General features: G+C 57.1%; 2 protein-coding genes across 2 annotated transcripts in view; one reads left to right on the top strand and one right to left on the bottom strand.

The window, feature by feature from the left end:
• The window catches only part of LOC138097115 (zinc finger protein 805-like), a 724,976-nt gene that overhangs the window by 406,298 nt on the left and 298,706 nt on the right, over positions 1 to 19,972 (bottom strand). The window lies entirely within an intron of this gene.
• Positions 4,349 to 18,958, top strand: PEG3 (paternally expressed 3). Its single transcript, XM_068991819.1, has 7 exons — positions 4,349 to 4,739; positions 4,976 to 5,065; positions 5,754 to 5,900; positions 5,982 to 6,082; positions 8,293 to 8,395; positions 8,861 to 8,953; positions 9,481 to 18,958. The coding sequence occupies exons 1-7, from the start codon at positions 4,349 to 4,351 to the stop codon at positions 15,516 to 15,518; spliced, it is 6,963 nt and encodes a 2,320-aa protein (XP_068847920.1). The 3' UTR covers positions 15,519 to 18,958.

Raw genomic sequence — 19,972 nt, 5'->3', positions numbered from 1 at the left:
CAGTGCAACAGAGCTAATAAGTGGGAAATTGGGGTCTTGAATTTATCAGCCCCAAGTCCTGTGTTTTCACTATTTTGCTCTGCTTATTAGAGAAGGTTCTGAGACACACACTTAGAGTTGGTTGCACACCCACTGACATGACCTCACTGGGGGAAGGCTGTGATTACAGCCCACAGTACAGCGTACACCCCAGGGGGTGAGACTGATGAGCTGTCCACCCCGTGGGAGGTCAAGATGAAACTGTGTGGGGTCATTTCCAGCCTGGGGATTCCAGTATTTGGAAAATAAATGTGAGGTCTCGTGTTTTCTTTTCCTTCCTCAGCTCTGTTCTGCTCTTCTCCGAGGTGATCGGCAGGAGGAAGAGGGACGAGGTCCGAACGCCAGGTGTCTGTCCAGGTGAGCTGAAGCCCCTTCTCACAGTGCCACACCATCCTTGGGGTGAGCGTGTGCTTCCTAACCCTGACCCTGCCCTGCTGCACACGTGTTCCATCTGACCATGAGCACCGTTCGTGCTCGCTGAGAACGTGCAGACTCTTCCGGTGGACCGTGTGTTCGCCAGAGTCTCCTGGTCTCACACCATCCTTTGCAGTGTCCAGACTCTTTTCCCAACTTTGAGCTACTCCTTCAGGCCTCCCCTTTCTTTCTTATTGGGTGATTAAGGAAGCAGGAGAAATTCATTGAGTCTTCTATCAGTCATGACCCTGAGTGGGAAAGGAAGTGATTCCTTGGAGCTCATAGTCTTTTGGGTAATGAAAGCCATTGAAAAAAGTAAGGCTGTGTGCAGAGACAGGCAGGAGAACGGAGCACATACGAGAAGAGAGCGTGCCGCCTGCTGCCCCTGAAACGAAGGCACTAACTTCTCAATTCCAGCCCCTCTGATAAGGTAGGGAGCAGGAGAGAGGGAGGGAGCCACAGGAGGAGGGGCTCCTGATGGGCACTGGCCAACAGAAAGGAGAGGAAAGCCCCACAGCTGCTGAGCTTACTTCAAATTTAGATTCAGATTTTTTTCTGATTGTGAACTTCAAATAACATTGTAAATTGGAATGTATAGTAAAGTGTGTTTTATTAATCATTTCTTTTTTCGGTTTACCTCTCTTTACTAACGGTCCTTATACAAGTTTTGTTTACGTATCGTTTGGCCCACTGTGTGGCATGTAGGATCTGTTCCCCGACTAGGGGTCAAACCTGTGCCCCCTTCACTGGACGCACAGAGCCTTAACGACGGGACCACCAGGGAAGGCCCCAGTTTGTATGGAAATTTGCTTCTACCTTGGTTTGTACGCACTTACACACATTTAAGTACCTATGTAGCTTTTTTGATTTTAGTAAGACTATGCCCAATTCATTAAGGCTTCAAACTCAGGCCACCAGAGTGAAGCATAAGTGGATGTTAGGCAACATTTGGTTGGGGGGGATGTGATGTGAAAGCTGGGACCTTGTATCCATCACATTTATGTGGGTGTGTTTCTGTGTGTAGACATGACTTTGTGCAGCTCTTTAGCAATGGCCATAAGAATTTCAGTATAAACACGCCTCCATCTCTAGCTTTGCTTTCTAAAACTGCATTTCATTCCATGTGGGGACATCCTCATCGTTTTCTGTGTGTATATAAATGACTATGTTTGCAGTAAGAATGCCACATATGCTATATACCGTTTCATACCCTAGTATTTTCATTTAATGCTTTAAACAGCTTTTACATTAGTCATTTCCATCAAGTGTGAATTGACTGGATCCATAGAAAGGAAGATTGTGTGGCCTTTAGACACAATGACGTCAGTCTATGTATACTGATTGGAAAGATGTCTATCAAAAATTACTGCGTCTAACAATACACGCACACAGAGAGCCCCTAGTGTGACCTCATTTTGTTAGAAACGATGTAATATGTATAGAGATTATAAAAGATTTAGTGTAGGAACAAATGGGGTCGAGGAGTGTGGCTTGCAGTTTCAGGGGGGATGTGGCTTGCAGTCTCGGGGGTGTAGCTTGCAGTCTCGGGGGTGTGGCTTGCAGTCTCAGGGGGTGTGGCTTGCAGTCTCAAGGGGGTGTGGCTTGCAGTTTCAAGGGGTGTGGCTCAGCAGTCCTAGTAGTACGTGTCTGCTTCAGAAGGGAATTTGGTCTGCCCGGAGCTCTCTGTCTTAGATTTCTTAAATCATTCAGGTTTCATAGCAGAAACTCAAAAGCTTTCTACCTCCTGTCTCTGGTTGGTTTATAAGATGTGGGAGTGGGCCTTTTCTTGAAGACGACACCTAAGGCCTTGCCCACAGCGCGGTCTCAGTCCACAGCCACATGGAGAATGAATTCTCTGACAGTCTTGACACTTCTGTGTTGATTTGTCCATGTATTTCTTTCTTTAAAATGTCTGCAGGTCCCTGGCATTTTGACTGTTCCTGCGGATAGCTACTTGTTCAGAAGTTCCGGAAGGGACCCTGTTCCCACCAGGTGATTTACATACCCAGGGGTGTCCTCCTCTTGAGAGGCGGGGCTGTGGCTGTCTAGGGGAGCATGTTCTCTGAATTGGAGGCCACGGAGGGATCAGGGCTCGCTGCCCTGTCCCCCACGGGCTCTGAGGGCCCTGCTCTGGTCAGGCAGTCCCTCTTAGCCAGGCTCTGGGTCAGCTCACGGCGGCTCTCCAGAGCTGAGGGGCTTGCCCAGCAGGCTGTCACCTGGTGCCCTGTCTGCTGTGGAGGAGAGGAGGGCAGGGCAGGCAGAATGGGAGTGGCGGAGGCAAGGGTCTGCCCGGCTGGCGGGCAGGACGCTGCAGAGAGAGTGGGGGTGTGTGCACGGGGCAGAGCGGAGCGCACCGCAGAGAGGTGCTCTGGCCCTGGGCAGGAAGGCTGCTGTGAGACGAAATAATTGAAACCCCTTTTGTTTTCTCTTTAGACATTAAAAACAATTTTTTTTAAACTTACTGGTTTTCCTTTTAAAACAAAAAAGAATTTTTGCTGCATGTGGTTTTGTCCTTCTCTGGAAGTAAAGCCAGAAGTACAAAACTGTCAGGTAAGTTACTGCACCCCGACCTGGACTTCTTTGCTGTGCCGCCTGCTTTCTGCTCCAGCGTGGCCCACCACTGAGGACAGGGCGGGCCGGAGGGCTCGTGGGCCGCTGAGCGGCTCAGGTGGAGGGGGGCGAGGAGCCTTAGCTGATGCCGCCAGAGTGAGAGGAGGACGGGGAGCCAGCTCTCACACACGGCCCGAGAAGCTCTCTCAGCAAGGTGAGGGCAGACCCTAGACTAGAGATGCAGCGTCGGGAGGGTGAAGGGAGTAGCGTGCTGGTCTCTGGAGGCCCCTGGATCTCGGGCGAGGCTGGCCAGAGCAGGAGGAGGTGCGGGGCGCACAGAAGCCTGCTGGTCGCTTGGGCATGTCATCACCACGGATATGAGTACTTGATGTGGGGTTCCCACAGACTCAGCGACGCCCCGTCCCACCTTCTGCCGGCTCGCTGAGCTGGGTGCCAGCATCCGAGCTCCACGAAACACCGTCAGGGCTGATGTCGACCCCTGACCTTCCCAGTGAGGGAAGCATCTGTCTCTGATCCCTTCACAGTGGGGCCCAGGCCAGTTAGCTCAGATATTTAAGACTAAATTCGAGAGGTGCCTGGAGCACCAGTAGACTGACCTCGGTTCAGGCACCAGAGGCAGGGGTGCAAGCAGGAGCCCAGGGCTGCCCTCAGGGCGCATGCCGGGGGAGAAGGCATGCCTGCTGCCTGCAGACGCAGACGCGGGGCAGCCCCCTGGGTGGTGCGGTGGGGGCGTGGCTAGCGTGCAGAGGCGCTGAGCTGTTGCCTGCAGACGCAGACGCGGGGCAGCCCCCTGGGTGGTGCGGTGGGGGCGTGGCTAGTGTGCAGAGGCGCTGAGCTGCTGGTTTCAGGGGCCGTTAGCTTGGTCAGCACGTGTTGCACATGCGGAGCACAGGCGCAGAGAAGTTGCCCAGAGCACCTGAAGCCCAGGACCCGCGCCGTCACGTGTGTGTGCGGCTTCCCCGCACTGTACACTGAGGCCGTGAAGGCCCGGCCGCGGAAGGCACGCGGGCCTGTGGCCCCGGGTCTGCCGAGGAGGGACGGACTGCAGGCCGCGGGCGCCGAGGCCCAGGGTCCCAGAGGCAGTCAGGAGCAGAGCGCGGTCCTTCCGTGGCCGGCATGCTGCTTGCGGCTCCTCGCGTGTGTCTGTGTCGGGGGTGTGGTGCGGCGCCCCTCTGGGCCTGTCCTCCCGCCGGGCGGTCCTCAACCCCTGGGACATGTGTGTCTCCTTACGATCCGCAGGTCCCTGAGCACTGACTGCCCCCGCTGCCGCGTCTGCCCTGTTGGCGCATGTTGGGTTCCTCCAGTGAAACTTTTCCTTAGAGACATGCTGCCTCCCAAGTCCTTGTCCGCCACCAAACCCAAGAAGTCTTGGGCCCCAAACCTGTATGAGCTAGACAGTGACTTGTCTGAGCCGGACTCCATCCCAGGAGAAGGCGCCACTGACTCTGAGTTCTTTCATCAGAGGTTTCGGAACTTCCTCTACGTGGATTTCATTGGGCCTCGGAAGACCCTTCTCAAACTCCGAAACCTCTGCCTCGATTGGTTGCAGCCGGAGACTCGCACCAAGGAGGAGATCATCGAGGTCTTGGTTCTGGAGCAGTACCTGACCATCCTTCCGGAAAAGATCAAGCCTTGGGTGTACGCACAAAAGCCAGAGACCTGCGAGAAGCTCGTTGCTCTGCTGGAGGATTACGAGGAGATGTACGAGCCGGAAGGTGAGCCGAGGGGAAGGCGGCGGGACCGTGCTGGGGGCCGGGGCGGGCGGTGGGGGGGCGGTGTAGGTGGCAACCGCGGCCTTTCTGCCCGCAAGGAGCCGGAGCCCTCCCTGCCCCAGCTCTGATGGTCTAACCGGGGCTGGGGGCGATGGAGAGGGACGTAGCGGGCGCCCTCGGGGTCTAAGCTAACGGACAAGCGTGGCTGAGCCCCTGAGCCGTGTCTGGTGTCCCCTCAGACGACAACAGCAGCGACACCCACAGCGAAGGCGGCATGAGCCGGAGGGCCGCGGAGTCCCCACCGCCGCGCCCTGCCCTCCCCTGCTGCAGTGAGTAGCCACCCGCCGCCGCTGGGTCTGCGTGCAACCCTTCTCTGGGGCCCTGCTGCTGCTGCTGCTCGGGAATCTGAGGCGGGGGATTCCGGGATGGCGGAATGAGACGTTTTCATCAAAGCAGATACATCCGTGGAGTGAAATACAACTTTTTACTGTTCAGTGATGAGGGAAAACATTTAAAAATTTGAAGCTATTTGGAATTTGCCACAGGCTGTTTCAGACTGTGCCCAGCGCCTCCGGGGGGGAAAGTTCATCACCACTTTGCCTGCACAGCTGTCATTTGTTCAAGGTTCTCCAGAGAACTTTCTGGAGCAGCAGTGCTCCGGGGACAGTGCTTTGTCTATCTGTAGTCAGGTGGGGGCACATTAAGACGGGCTGGGGTTGGCCAGGCTGTGGGGGGTTGGCAGATGGCCCTTCTGAAGGCGGAGACCTCAGGAGCTGGGACACCGGGAGAGCCTGAAGCGGGAACGGGCCCCTTGAGGGCAGCGGCTTGACCAAGGCCAGGCCAGCCTGCGCGAGGCCGCGGAAGCGGGCCCAGGCCCCGGAAGCAGTTCCAGGCCGCAGTGTCCGGGGCATCTGCCCCTCAGTGTGGGACCCAGCTCCCAGGGGAGAGCAGACATAGCGTTCAGGTGTGGAGGGGCGTGCAGAGCACACGGTCAGCTCTGCGTGTCTGTGTCCGCAGGTGACCGGGACCGGGACCGGGACTGGGACCAGGACTGGGAGCGAGACCGGGAGCGAGGCCGGGCACGGGAGCGGGAGCGCCGCCGCGGCCGAAGCCGGGACATGGAGTCACGGGACCGCTGGCCGTCCGTCCGGAGCCCCAGGAGCAGTACGTGTCCCCGCGACCCCCCCCCCACTCGCCTGCCTGCCAACCGCGCCACGTTTGTTCATGCTGCCTCTCCCTTCCCAGGGTTTCACCAGCGGGATCTTGCACTTCCTCTGGCGGAGAGAGCCAAGGAAAGAGAGCACAGACGCAGGGACTCCCTGCTGGATTTGGATGCCAGATCCGAGGTGCGCCCAGGTTTCCTCTCGTTCTGGGAGGGCCGTCTTCACTCCGTGTTGGAGGTGCCTTTCTTTCTCGGGAGGCTGAGTTGTCTGCCACCTGGAAGCCCACCAGGGTTGGGGAGAGAGCCCAGGGGTGGCCAGTGGCCACAGTGACTGCTGCCTGTTTTCTGGCTCACCAACGAGGTCAGCACTCGTGTCCCCTGGGGGTCACCTGCCCCGTGCACAGAGTGGAGGGAGAGGGCACTCAGGTCCTGGAGCCGAGAAGAGCTGAGTCTGCAGCCTGGCTCTGCCACCTGCCAGCCCGCTAGCTGCACCAAGCCTCAGTTTCCTCATCTGTGAAATGGGTGTGATAATAGCCTCACCAGGGCTGTTGTGAGGGATGCATGAGCCACACACAGATGCGTAGTGTGCGGCCTGGCACGCGGCGGGCACGCTGTCACTTGAGTCCCTGTGCACTAAGGACAGGGGCACGGGCAAGGAGGGGCTCCGGAAGAAGGGTCGCACGTGAGGTGGCAGCGTGGAGGAGGGCGCCTGTGCAGCCATGTGAGAAGGCAGCGTCTGAGAGGCTCAGGCGCAGCTCAGGGCTGCCTACTCGTTGGGCCAGCTCAAGTCAGAGCAGCGCTCCCCGCCCTGGGGACAGTGTAGTCCAGACCGTAATGCACGTCTGTGTCACTCAGGTTCGACCAACAGGAAGGTGTCAGAAGTGCCCCTTTCCTTTTGCCATTGCCTGTTGAGGTCTGTTAGCACCAGGGGTGGTGCCCTGTGGCACCCTCGGCCCCCCAAATTCTCGACCTCGTCTGCTCTCTGCCAGCCCCAAGCTAGGAGCTCCGGTTTCCTCCTGTCCCACCACAGACACACCTGTGCTCCCCACCCCTGTGGCTTCTCCTGCACTGTGATATCCTGGGGAGGCCTTAGGAGGGGGTGCTGTCAGCCCTGAGTGCCGCGCAGCGCCCGCTCCGGGGAGCTGCCCACCGTGGAGGATGGGCTGCCCCCAGAAAGGGAGCATCTAGCTCTCGGCGGTCAGCACCGGCAGTCCGGCGGTGCCTCCTGGTTCGGCAGCTTCCCGTCCTGGACTCCACAGCCCTGGCCTGGCAAGGGGTTCATTTCTGAAGCTCTGCTTCATTTTGCCAGGGGTTTTGTTTCTAATTGCTGAACAGTGGCAGTTGTATAAAGGAGGTTTTCTTTCTCTTAAACCCCAATGTCTGTGCCTGTTTATTTTTCTCAGTAGGAGCTGCACCTAATTGTGCCCACATCGTTTTTGTTTTCTCTGCTACGCTTCCACATGGCTGTCCTGTTGTATAGTTCCTAGAACTATAGCAAATTTAATATCAAAGTATCTTTACATAATAGTTCAGTAATGACAACAACTTATGTTTTATTTACATAATCTTTCTTTTTTTACTTTTTGGCCGGGCCACATGGCGTGTGGGGTCTCAGTTCCCTGACCAGGGACTGAACCCACGTGCCCTGCAGTGGAAGCCCAGGGTCTTAACTGCTGGCCCGCCAGGGGAGTCCCACCCAGTCTTCCCCAACACTTAGCCCCACGTGCCGCAGACCACGTGGCAGGACATGCACACATAGTGTTAGCTCCTCCGTACTTCGCCCCAGGTCAGCAGCCCAGGTGACAGGGCCCCCACAGCCTGGGGGGGGCAGGTGGACACCCTCCTCTCCATTTCACAGATGAGGACGCTGAGGTTTGGGAGGCCTTCTGTTCCCAGCTTGCTCGGTCGTGAAGGTGCTTGAGCGCCTCTGACCCTGGAGTTCCTCTGGCTGCGCCGCTGGGGGCCCCTCAGGCTCCATGCCCTCCCTGGGGCCTCAGCAGCGCTCACAGCCCCGCCCACACCTGCGGGTCTTGCTCACGCCCCCCCAGCCCACCCTGAGCCGTCCCCGCCACGCCCGCTTAGCGCCGACTCTCTGCACCCCGCTTTGTTGTTTACTGTTCTCTGATTGTTTCTCTCCAACCAAATGATAAGCTGCATGAGGGCAAGGAATATGTGCCCTCCGTCTTTGGGAGCTTCCTCAGAGTGTAGCGCCAAGGTAGGTACGACGTAGGTCCCTAGTAGAGCCTGACCAGATCACTCGGAACCCCCGGCGCTGTGAGCACTTGCCGCACACTGTGTGCGCGTGTGTGTGTGTGTGTGGCTCCCGCGCCGCTGGCGCGGCCCTGGCCGCGGTCGCCCGGGCAGACCCCACTGAGGGCACATCTGCGGTTGCAGGAGGCGGTGTTGTACCAGGACATGGTGGCCCTCACCGAGGATCGCAAGCCCCAGAACCCGATTCAGGACAACATGGAGAACTACCGGAAGCTGCTCTCACTGGGTGAGTGCTCGAAGCGGTCAGAACGGCTCCAGGCGGAAGGGGAGTGGTCCTGTGACCCACTCTGGCGGGGCCACGCCCACATGGCTCTCACCCCAGAGTGCCGCCCTGCGACTCCAGTCTGCTCTGAGGCAGGTCTGGGGTCCTGGGTGGCTTCCCCAGTGGACACGTGGTCAGGTCTGAGGTGGCAGTGGCCCCGAGAGGGGCCGTGCTGGCAGTGACAGGTGGGGAAACGGGCAGAGCCTGAGAGCCAGCAAGGACGCTCTGGGTTTAGGGGCGCTCAAGGCCTCTGCACAAGCTTGTCAGCAGAGTCCGGAAAATTAACCAAGACAGGCTGGGCAAGGGGCCAAGGAATGGACAGTGAGGAGAGGAGAGTGAGACACAGGCCGTCCAGGGCACGCTCAGCACCTGAGAGAGAGCCCGTCATCCACGGTGACACGTCTCATGCTGTGTTCTTCCTGCGGACAGGGGTCCAGCTTGCCGAGGACGACGGCCACTCACACATGACCCAGGGCCACTCGGCAAGGTCAAAGAGAAGTGCCTACCCGAGCACCAGCAGAGGTGAGCGTGAGGCCCTGCTGCAGGAGCGGGGCGCTGGGCGTGTGCACAGACATGCCATGGGGGGGTGTGCACAGACACGGCAGTGCACACACTGCCATGCATTGGGGGGTGTGCACAGACACGGCGGTGTACACACACTGCCATGCGTTGGGGGGTGTGCACAGACACGGCGGTGTACACACACTGCCATGCGTTGGGGGGTGTGCACAGACACGGTGGTGTACACACACTGCCATGCGTTGGGGGGTGTGCACAGACACGGCGGTGTACACACACTGCCATGCGTTGGGGGGTGTGCACAGACACGGCGGTGCACACACACTGCCATGCATTGGGGGGTGTGCACAGACATGGCAGCATGCCCTGACGGGGTGGCATGTGCACACACGCAGCAGCACACAGTCACACAGGGCATGCACATGGATATGTGGTGGCGTGCAGTGACACTTGGGGTCACGCGGTCGGGGCACAGGGTACAGGCGTTCATCCCAGGGCACCAGGGAGTGCTCACACGGGGCTTCTTCCAGGTCTGAAGACGGCGCCTGAGACCAAGAAGTCAGCCCACCGGCGGGGCATCTGTGAGGCCGAATCCTCTCACGGGGTTATCATGGAGAAGTTCATCAAGGACGTGGCCCGCAGTTCCAGGTCCGGGCGGGTGCGGGAGCCAAGTGAGCGGCCGCACCGGCTCTCCCGGAGGGCAGGCGGCGACTGGAAGGAAGCATCGTTCAGCAGGAGGGAGGCGGGAGCCTCAGAGAGGGGCCCAGAGGGGGGTGCCTTTGGGGGAGGAGGCTTCAGCTGTAGCTCAGACCCGGTTTCCAAAAAGCGTGCTCTCGAGAGAAAAAGGCGCTACCACTTCGATGTGGAGGGGCAGGGCCCAGTGCACGATCCCAGGGGCGGAGCGAGGAAACGGCCCTTCGAGTCCGGAGGCGAGGCCCGCAGGGCCGCCAAGGCAGCGGGTGCCAGCAGCCTGAGCGCTCCGCCCGTGGCCCTGTCTCAGCCGCTGGACGTGGCGGCCATGCCCTACGTGTGCGACGAGTGTGGGAGGTCCTTCGCGGTCATCTCTGAGTTCGTGGATCACCAGATCGTGCACACCCGGGAGAGCCTGTATGAGTACGGGGAGTCCTTCATCCACGGTGCCGCCGTCAGCGAGGCCCAGGGCAGGCCCGCGGGTGCCAGGCGCTCTGAGGGTGCGCAGGCCGCCGGCAACAGTGCCGGCCTGGCCGAGCATCGGCGGGGCCAGGCCCGAGAGCACGTCGGGGGCAGTGGGGACGAGGAGCAGGACGAGCCCTTCCTGCCCAGCCCCACCTTCAGTGAGCTTCAGAAGATGTATGGCAAGGACAAGTTCTACGAGTGCAAGGTGTGCAAGGAGACCTTCTTGCACAGCTCGGCCCTGGTCGAGCACCAGAAGATCCACAACCATGAGGACCGGGAGAAGGAGCGCAGCACGGGCGCCGTGAGGCGCACCCCCATGCTCGGCGAGCTGCAGAGGGCCTGCGGGAAGGAGAAGCGCTACGAGTGCAAGGTCTGTGGGGAGACCTTCCACCACAGCGCAGCCCTGCGGGAGCACCAGAAGACCCACGGCCGGGGGAGCCCGTCCGATGGCAGGGCCAGAGCCTTCGAGGAGACCTTCGTTCCTGGCCAGTCCCTGAAGAGGCGCCAGAAAACCTACTCCAAAGAGAAGCTCTACGACTTCAGAGAGGGCGGGGATGCCTTTGGGCGGAGCTCAGACTTCATGGAGCACCAGAAAATTCATTCTCGGAAGAGCTACTTCAACAGCCGGGGGTATGAGAAGCCGCTGCTCCACAGCATGTCTATGCCCAGCTCTCAGAAGAGTCACACAATCACCAGGCCGCCCGAGGACGAGGACGAAGAGAAGGCATTCACTGCCAGTAGCAACCCCGAAGACGGCCAGGAGGCCCGGGCCTATGAGAGGAGCACCTACGAGAGGGCCATCTTCCACAGCCTGGCCGCCTTCCGGCCTCCCCGCAGCCTCAGGGAGGATGGAGAGCCCTCCACATACCTCTCAGGCCTTCGTGACCCGCCGCAGAAGCCCCCAGCCTGGGAGAGCCCTTACGCCGGAGGCAGGCACAGCTTCTTCAGGAGCTCAGTCTTCTATCGCGCATCGCGCCCTGCCCCTCTGGACCACCTTGCCGGGGAAGGCCCCAGCGGGTGGAAGAGAGACGGCGAAGCCTCCAGCCCCAGCTCAGACGGCCGCCAGCACCAGAAGGCGCGTGCCAAGAAGAAGAACATCGAGCGCAAGAATTACGACGCCTCCATGATCCCCACCCTGCGTTTTGGTGAGCCTCAAACGTTTCGCCCGAGAGAGAGATTTTACGAATGTCCAGAGTGTGGAGAGTTCTTTGTCCGTAGCTCCGAGCTGGCTGAGCACCAGAAGACCCACAACAGGAAGAAGCTCTCCGGAAGTAAGAGCTACCTGCGGTCTGCCCTTCGCAGCCTGTCCTCCACTGACCCTCAGACCAGCTACCAAGGCCAGTCAGTGCAGATGGGTTATGCCCAGGAAGCAGCTCAGACCAGCTATGCTGAACTAGCAGCTCAGACCAGTTACACTGAGGCACCAGCTGAGGGTAGTTATACTGAGGAACCAGCTCAGACCAGTTGTATTGAGGAACCAGCTCAGACCAGTTGTATTGAGGAACCAGCTCAGACCAGTTACACTGATCCAGCAGCTGAGACCAGTTACTCCGAAGAACCAGCTCAGACCAATTATACTGAGGCACCAGCTGAGACTAGTTATACTGAGGAACCAGCTCAGACCAGTTGTATTGAGGAACCAGCTCAGACTAGTTATACTGACGCAGCAGCTGAGACCAGTTACACTGAAGAACCATCTCAGACCAATTACACCGAGGGACCAGCTGAGGCCAGTTGTATTGAAGAACCATCTCAGACCAGTTACACCGAGGGACCAGCTGAGGCCAGTTGTATTGAAGAACCATCTCAGACCAGTTACACCGAGGGACCAGCTGAGGCCAGTTGTATTGAAGAACCATCTCAGACCAGTTACACCGAGGGACCAGCTGAGGCCAGTTGTATTCAAGAACCAGCTCAGACCAGTTGCATTGAAGAACCAGCTCAGACCAGTTGTACTCAAGAACCGGCTCAGACCAGTTGTATTCAAGAACCAGCTCAGACCAATTACACTGACCCAGCAGCTGATACCAGTTACACCGAAGAACCAGCTCAGACCAATTACACCGAGGAATCCGCTGAGGCCAGTTATACTGAGGCACCAGCTCAGACCAGCTGTATTGAAGAAGCAGCTCAGACCAGTTACAATGACCCAGCAGCTGATACCAGTTACACCAAAGAACCAGCTCAGACCAATTACACTGAGGAATCCGCTGAGGCCAGTTATACTGAGGCACCAGCTCAGACCAGCTGTATTGAAGAAGCAGCTCAGACCAGTTACAATGACCCAGCAGCTGATACCAGTTCCACCGGAGAACCAGCTCAGACCAATTACACCAAGGAACCAGCTGAGGCCAGTTATACTGAGGCACCAGCTCAGACCAGTTGTATTGAGGAACCAGCTCAGACCAGTTACACTGAGGAATCAGCTGAGGCCAGTTATACTGAGAAACCAGCTCAGACCAGTTACACTGACCCAGCGGCTGAGACCAGTTACACCAAAGAACCGGCTCAGACCAATTACACCGAGGAATCAGCTGAAGCCAGTGATACTGAGGAACCAGCTCAGACCAGTTGCATTGAGGAACCAGCTCAGACCAGTTACACTGACCCAGCAGCTGAGACCAGTTACACCGAAGAACCAGCTCAGGCCAGTTACACTGAGGAACCAGCTCAGGCCAGTTACACTGAGGAACCAGCTCAGGCCAGTTACACCGAGGAACCAGCTCAGACTAGTTGTAGTGAGGAACCAGCTCAGACCAGTTATGCTGAGGAACCAGCTGAGGCCAGTTATGCCGAGGAACCAGCTCAGATCAGGTACGACGAGGAACCATCTCAGACCAGTTATTCTGAGGAACCAGCCCAGACCAGTTATACTGAAGAACCAGCTGAGACCAGTTACGCTGAGAAACCAGCTCAGACCCGGTACGACGAGGAACCATCTCAGACCAGCTATTCTGAGGAACCAGCCCAGACCAGTTATACTGAGGAACCAGCTCAGACCAGTTACGCCGAGAAACCAGCTCAGACCCGGTACGACGAGGAACCATCTCAGACCAGCTATTCTGAGGAACCAGCTCAGACCAGTTATGCCAAGGAATCAGCTCAGATCAGATATTTGGAGGAACCAGCTCAGACCAGATATGCCGAAGAACCAGATCAGACCAGTTATGCCGAGGAACCAGATCAGACCAGTTATGCCGAGGAACCAGATCAGACCAGATATGCCGAGGAACCAGATCAGACCAGTTATGCCGAGGAACCAGATCAGACCAGTTATGCCGAGGAACCAGATCAGACCAGTTATGCCGAGGAACCAGCTCAGACCACCTATGCCGAGGAACCAGCTCAGACCAGATATGCTGAGGAACCCCCAGCTGAGACTAGTTATGCAGAGCTAGTAGCTCAGATTAGTTATGCTGAACTAGCAGCTCCGACTAGTTATGCTGAACTAGCAGCTGAGACCAGTTACTTTGAACCACCAACTCAGACTAGTTATACTGAACCAGCTGAGACCAATTATGCGGAACCAGCAGCTCAGGTCAGTTTTGATGAACCACCAGCTGAGGCTAGTTACGCTGATCTAGCAGCTGAGATCAGTTATGCTGAACTAGCAGCTGAGACAAGCTATGCTGACCTAGCAGCTCACATCAGCTATGATGACCCACCAGCTGAGACTAGTTATGCTGAGCTAGCAGCTCAGATCAGTTATTCTGAACCAGCAGTTCAGACTAGTTATGCTGAGCTAGCAGCTGAGACCAGTTACTCTGAACCACTAGCTCAGACCAGCTATGCTGAGCTAACAAGTGAGACCAGTTACTGCGAGCAGCCAGTCCTCAATGAATGTAAGGAGTGTGGGGAATGCTTTGCCACCGTTGAAGACCTTGGCAGACATCAGAAAATCTATGCCCGGGAGAAGTTCCATGATGGGAAGCTGTTTGGAGAGCCCGTGATGCAGGACCTGGGCCTGGATGGGTCTCCGGAGGAAGAGCTGGAGGAGCAGGAGGAGCCCGAGGAGCCCGAAGACTCCATCTATGGTTGCAAGGACTGTGGGCTGGGCTTCGCAGACCGCGCGGACCTCCGGGACCACCAGAAGGTGCACGGCCGCGGGTGCCTGGTGGACAGCCGTGAGTACACGCACCCCGCGGTGCACATGCCGCCTGTCAGCGAGTACCAGAAAGACTGCCTCGGAGAGCAGCTCTACGAGTGCCCGGCCTGCGGGGAGTCGTTCGTGCACAGCTCGTTCCTCTTCGAGCACCAGAAGGTCCACGAGCAGGACCAGTTCTACGGCCACAGGCGGTACGAGCCCTTCATGCAGCCCCTGATTGCCAGCCCGCGGCGGCCGCAGGCCCCACCGAAGAGCGCCCCTGCCGGGGTGGGCCCTCAGTGCCAGGTGTGCGGGCAGGACTTCATCCACGCCTCAGGCCTCAGCGAGCACGCCCGAGGCCACGCCGGCGAGGGCCTGCCTGATCAGGGCCAGGGGGGCACGGGCGCGGCGGGGCCCGGCCCGGCGCCCACGGAGCCGCAGCGAGACCCGGGCGAGGAGCCGCGCTACGAGTGTGAGACCTGCGGCGAGTCCTTCCCCAGCCAGGCCGACCTCCAGGAGCACATGCGCGTGCACGAGAAGGGCGAGCCCTACGACTACGGGGCCGCCTTCGTGCACACGTCCTTCCTCACGGAGCCGCCCAAGAGGGACTGGCCCTTCTACGAGTGCAAGGACTGCGGCAAGTCCTTCATCCACAGCACCATCCTCACCAAGCACCAGAAGCTGCACCTGCAGGAGGGGGGCGCGGCCGCCGCGGCCCAGGAGGCAGAGGCCCACGTCCTCGTCCCCCGGGAAGTCCTGCGCATCCGCGGCTCCAACGTGGAGGCGGCCGAGCCGGAGGTGGAGGCGGCCGAGCCCGAGGTGGAGGCGGCCGAGCCCGAGGTGGAGGCGGCCGAGCCCCTCGGGGAGGCCGAGGGCCCGGAGTGGGAGGCTGCGGAGCCGAGCGGCGAGGCGGAGCAGCCCCACGCCGAGGCTGAGCAGCCCGACATGGACGCCGACGAGCCGGACGGCGCGGGCATCGAGGACCCGGAGGAGCGCGCCGAAGAACCCGAGGGCGACGCCGACGAGCCGGACGGCGCGGGCATCGAGGACCCCGAGGAGGAGGGCGAGGAGCAGGAGATCCAGGTGGAGGAGCCGTACTACGACTGCGGCGAGTGCGGCGAGACCTGCCCCTCGGGCGCCGCCTACGCCGAGCACCTGACGGCGCACGCCAGCCTCGTCATCCTGGAGCCCGCCGGCCTCTACGGCGAGGGCGCCGGCGGCCCCGAGGGCGGCCGGCCCGACGCCGAGCTCTTCAAGTGCGACGTGTGCGGGCAGCTCTTCAGCGACCGCCTGTCCCTGGCCAGGCACCAGAACAGCCACACCGGCTGAGGCCCAGGGCCCCCCTGGGACCCGACCCTCCTCACCCACACTCACCGGACCCACCGCAACCGCCCGGACTGCACCCACCCGACCTGGACTTCAGACACCCGGACACAGCCCCGCGCCAGCTGAGGCTCGGCGGGCTGGGGCCTCCACTGGGACCGGGGCCTCCACTGGGACCCGGCCCCCCTCACCCACGCACAACCTGACCCACCGGCCTGGATTCAGACTCTCGGCCCCAAGGTGCAGACGCCTGCAGCTCCCGTGTCCAGCACAGCAGGTACTGCGGGACAGCAGGGCACTCGGCCACTCTCCGCCGGGGCCTTCGCGGCTGCAGAGAGCACCCGTCTGTGACAGCCCGGGACCTCGGCGCACAGCCTCCCGAGATGTACACAGAACAGCCCAGCACAGTGAACTGGACCGAGTGTGACAGACACTGGTCGTTTACCTGCAGACACACCTCACCTGGTACTCTGGTTTTGCTTTTTTCTTTTTTTTGGAGGAGGAAGAGAGCAACAAATTACAGTATATTTGTAAGCATCTTAGAGCTTTAGAAAGATTTATTGTGCGCTGTTTGAACCTTATCCGTATCTTTTTGACTAACTGACTGTGTGGTTCCTTACTCTACATAACCCCCTCACGGTGTAGGCGTGAAAGTCAGAGCGTCTTGCCCGCTTCGCTGCGTGAAGGGAAGCCCTCTCTGATCCCTTTTCAGCGCCTCGTCTACACCGACACTTCTGAAACCTCGTGCTGTGTAAGCCTTTACTGTATGTGGATTGGCCTTTTGTAACCTCATTGGTTGGTTGCCACCTTGTAACTTTGCAGTGGGTCTCATGCAAAAAACACTACAAGTTTTTGTTATTTTTTTAACCCACCTTGACGTCTCTTCGATAGTGAATTTTACAAAAGCCGAAGCTTTTCCCTGTGAGTCTTACATCCTTGCCTTTAAAGAGTGGGTTGTAACCATCACTAGATCACGTGTGCCTAATGAAGGTTGCGAACCACAGGGGGAGGGGGCCCTCCTGTTGTAAATGCGGTTGAGGGCCTACGGCTTCATGACTTCCCTTTGCGCGCTTCCTGCCTTAAGTGACAAGCAGCAACGTGGCTCGGCCCCTCCGTGCCGCCACATGGCAAGTTTGCACCCTGGGTGCCCAGGAGCTAGTACCCTTAGAGCTTTCCACCTGAGACTTAATCCTCCTCTCCACCTGTCTGACCCTCAACCAACCCCTTGTCTAACTTGCATTTAAAAAAAAAAAATAGAAAAAAGCTTTCTTTACAGCCAACTCGAGCTCGACACGGACTCAGGTTCCCCGGCAGCCTTAATTTGCTTCGTTGCCATCTGTCCCCCTCTCAGGTCGCGCCTTCCTGACAAGCACCCCCGCCGCCCTCAGAGCGGCTCCCGTCCCCGCCGCCCCGGTCTCCCACGCTGCCGGCCCGAGCTGACCTCGCCGCTCTAGGGTCTCCTGCGTCCTGCCCTGTGCCCTCCCTTTGCTTCCCCGCCCCCTCTTCGTGTAAGGACTATTAAGAAATTTCTTGGCTTTGAGTTGGCTGGCAAAAAAATTTTAAAATTTTTTTTAAAACTTAAAAAAAAGAGGACCTTGTAGGTGCAGTGAGCAGAAGCTGAGAGCAGATTGTTTGGGAGAGCAGAGTGGGAAGACCTGCTCGAGAGCCGCGTCTGGACCCCCCCCCTCCTAGGTCCCTGCCACGAGGGCTGGGGAAAGTGTGTCAGAGCTGCAGGGACCGCCAAAGTCAGGGAGAGCCAGAGACGGGGGTCCTGACGCCTCACCAGACCTGCGAGGGCAGGGTCAGATGGAAGGAACATCGGAAGCAGTGACTGGAAGGCCCCGATGGGGGAGGTTGAATGAATGAGCAGGGTGTCCTGGCAGTTAGGAGAAGGGGCCGCTTGGTGGCCTGGTGTCAATGAGGGCAGCTGCATCACGAGACCCGGCGTTGGAACGGGCGCCCCGGAGCCCCGAGGGGCTGCGAGCTGGGAGCCAGCCTGCAGGGCGTGGGGGTGAACCTGGCGTTCATCCTGTCAGCGGCACCAACTGGTAGAGTGTTTTCAGAGAGCCACCTGCCCAGTGTCCGTGCCAACCATCCTTTGGTCAGTGAGCGATCAGGAACAGCTGATGAATGCCAAAAATAGGAGCAAGGTGGAGGGAATGTGTCCGTGGACTCTGAATGCAGCTGTCTAGAAATGATAATCATGGAGAGTTATGTAGTGACGTGGAGATATATTTACGGAATACCAAGTGGAGAAAGCAGGACACAGAATTATATTTATACTACAATTATAGCTGTTTAAAAATGTATGCTTATAGTCAAAAGCTGTGGTGGTGGTGCTGTTGTAGGCTTATAGTTGAGCATTATTTTCTTAAATTCCTTGAATGTTCTTTATGATAGTGTTAATCAAAAGTTTATAATCACGTTTCCATTGTGAACATAATTTGAGCTCATTATTCAGGCACTCAGAGAATACAGAAAAGTGGAGGGGAAAAAAAAATCCATATACCCACCATCCAAAGATGACAGATATACTCCTCACTATATTGCTTATTCTTTCTGTGCACAGGCTTAGAGCTCTGTCCCAAACGTGTACTCAGATTAAGTGTTCCCTTTGTGGAATTATGGTTAAACACTTCCATCTTAATGTTTTCAGATGGCTCTTAAAATAGTTTCCTGATAACAAAGTTGATTATGCTTGCTTCAATTAGCAAGCATAATACACACCCAGAGGAATAATTGGAAAATACAAAATAAATTAGAAAAGAACAAAAAAGTCACCCATATTCCCAACACCCAACAACTACTGTTAACATCTTGATCTGTTTCCTCCATCTCGTATCGGTGCACAAGCTTGTGATTTATGATCGTAGTGAATATGTGTGCATAAAGTCTAAAATCAAAAAAAAATTACAGAAGATAATTAAAAGTAGTGTTGTCATTGTGGGATTATGGTTAACTATCTTGTCTCAAATTTCTTGAATGATCTTTGGTGTTTTGAGTATTAAATCTTATGTATGTTTTTCCATTAAAACTCTTTAATACATACTCATGGCATACTTTGGGGGAGATTTAGTAAAGCAAAAGAAATTCACGCGTATTCCCGACACCCAACAATCATTGCTGTTAAACCTTGATCTGTGCACAGTCAGGACCGGGGTGTTTGTGGTGAGAATGCAGAGGGTCGAAGAGGAGAAGAAACATGGAAAGCAGGGAAGAAACGGTTGTGTGGTCTTTGCCGGCGTGACGGCTGTGGGGCGCGCCTTCCTGGAAGGCCTATCTCATTGTGTTCCAGTCACCGCAGTGTCCGGCACTTGCAGAAGTGTGGGAGAGAGGCGTGCCCCCGCCGCCGCCACCCAAAGACCCGGGTAACATCTGGACGCGCTTTCTTCGTCTTGTTTCTGTGCACAGGTTTTTGGTTTGTTAGTATGATTGTGGTCATTCTATCTGTAATCGTGTCACCAATAAAAATAAAGTTGAAAATAAGATAGCTCTCACCCTCTTCTTTTGTCCATTTGAAGTGTTTGGGGTGTTTAAAAAATCCGAGCACTTAGTGTCCCCTTGGGCCCTACAAATCTCATCCCTTTTAAAATTGTTGTGTATTTCAACAGCTCACTTCTAAGGGATCTCTCAGTACTACACAAAGCCACATTTGTAACTGCACTAATCAAATTAAAAGGTACATCTCAATAGCGTTTTTAAACTTGACATTGAGCGTTAGATAAGTTTCACTTACTTTGAGTCTGCATTTAAAATTTTAATCTCATCTAAATACAATACTCCCTCAAACACAAACAAGAATGATCCCCGTAACATTAAAAAAATTGTTAATACTGTGATTTGGAATCTTTGTATTCAGTCGTGTCTGACTGTGACCCCAGGGTCTGTAGCCCACTGGGCTCCTGTGTCCATGGAGTTCTTCAGGCAAGGATACTGGGGTGGGTTGCCATTTCCTCCTCCAGGGGATCTTCCCAGCCTGTCTCCTGCATTGTAGGCAGATTCTTTACTATCTGAGCCACCAGAAGACCTATTACATAAAGTGTGGGTCCCTAACTCCCCTGAAGCTGAATGGTTCTGCCCGGAGGTGCCTGACCAGCTCTCGAGTCACAGCTTCAATAATCCTTCCAGGGGCATCCGAGATCGTCAGGGCAAGGGGTCAGTTCTCTTTTAAGGCTGACTTCCTGCAGAGTTCGTCACTAACGGACGACCTGTAGGAAGGGAGAAGGTGAGGGTCGCTGGGGCTTGCCTGGCCAGCGCTTGCCCTCTCAGACAGCTCCCCGGTGCCCCCGCCACACACTTATTCCCCGAGCCACACCCCTCCCTGGCCTCAGCTGAATATGCTCCTGGGTCCCCGGGGTCCCGTCAGACTCAGACCAGGGGCTGCTTACACCAGGAGACTGGGCACCCAGCACCTGGGGCTCCTGGGGGCACTGCCACCCGTGGGCTCCCTAAGAACGCCT

The sequence above is a fragment of the Capricornis sumatraensis genome, chromosome 20 (assembly GCF_032405125.1).
Source record: "Capricornis sumatraensis isolate serow.1 chromosome 20, serow.2, whole genome shotgun sequence".
In the NCBI taxonomy this organism is placed as follows: domain Eukaryota; kingdom Metazoa; phylum Chordata; class Mammalia; order Artiodactyla; family Bovidae; genus Capricornis; species Capricornis sumatraensis.
This window is presented reverse-complemented; position numbering and strand designations above follow the sequence as displayed.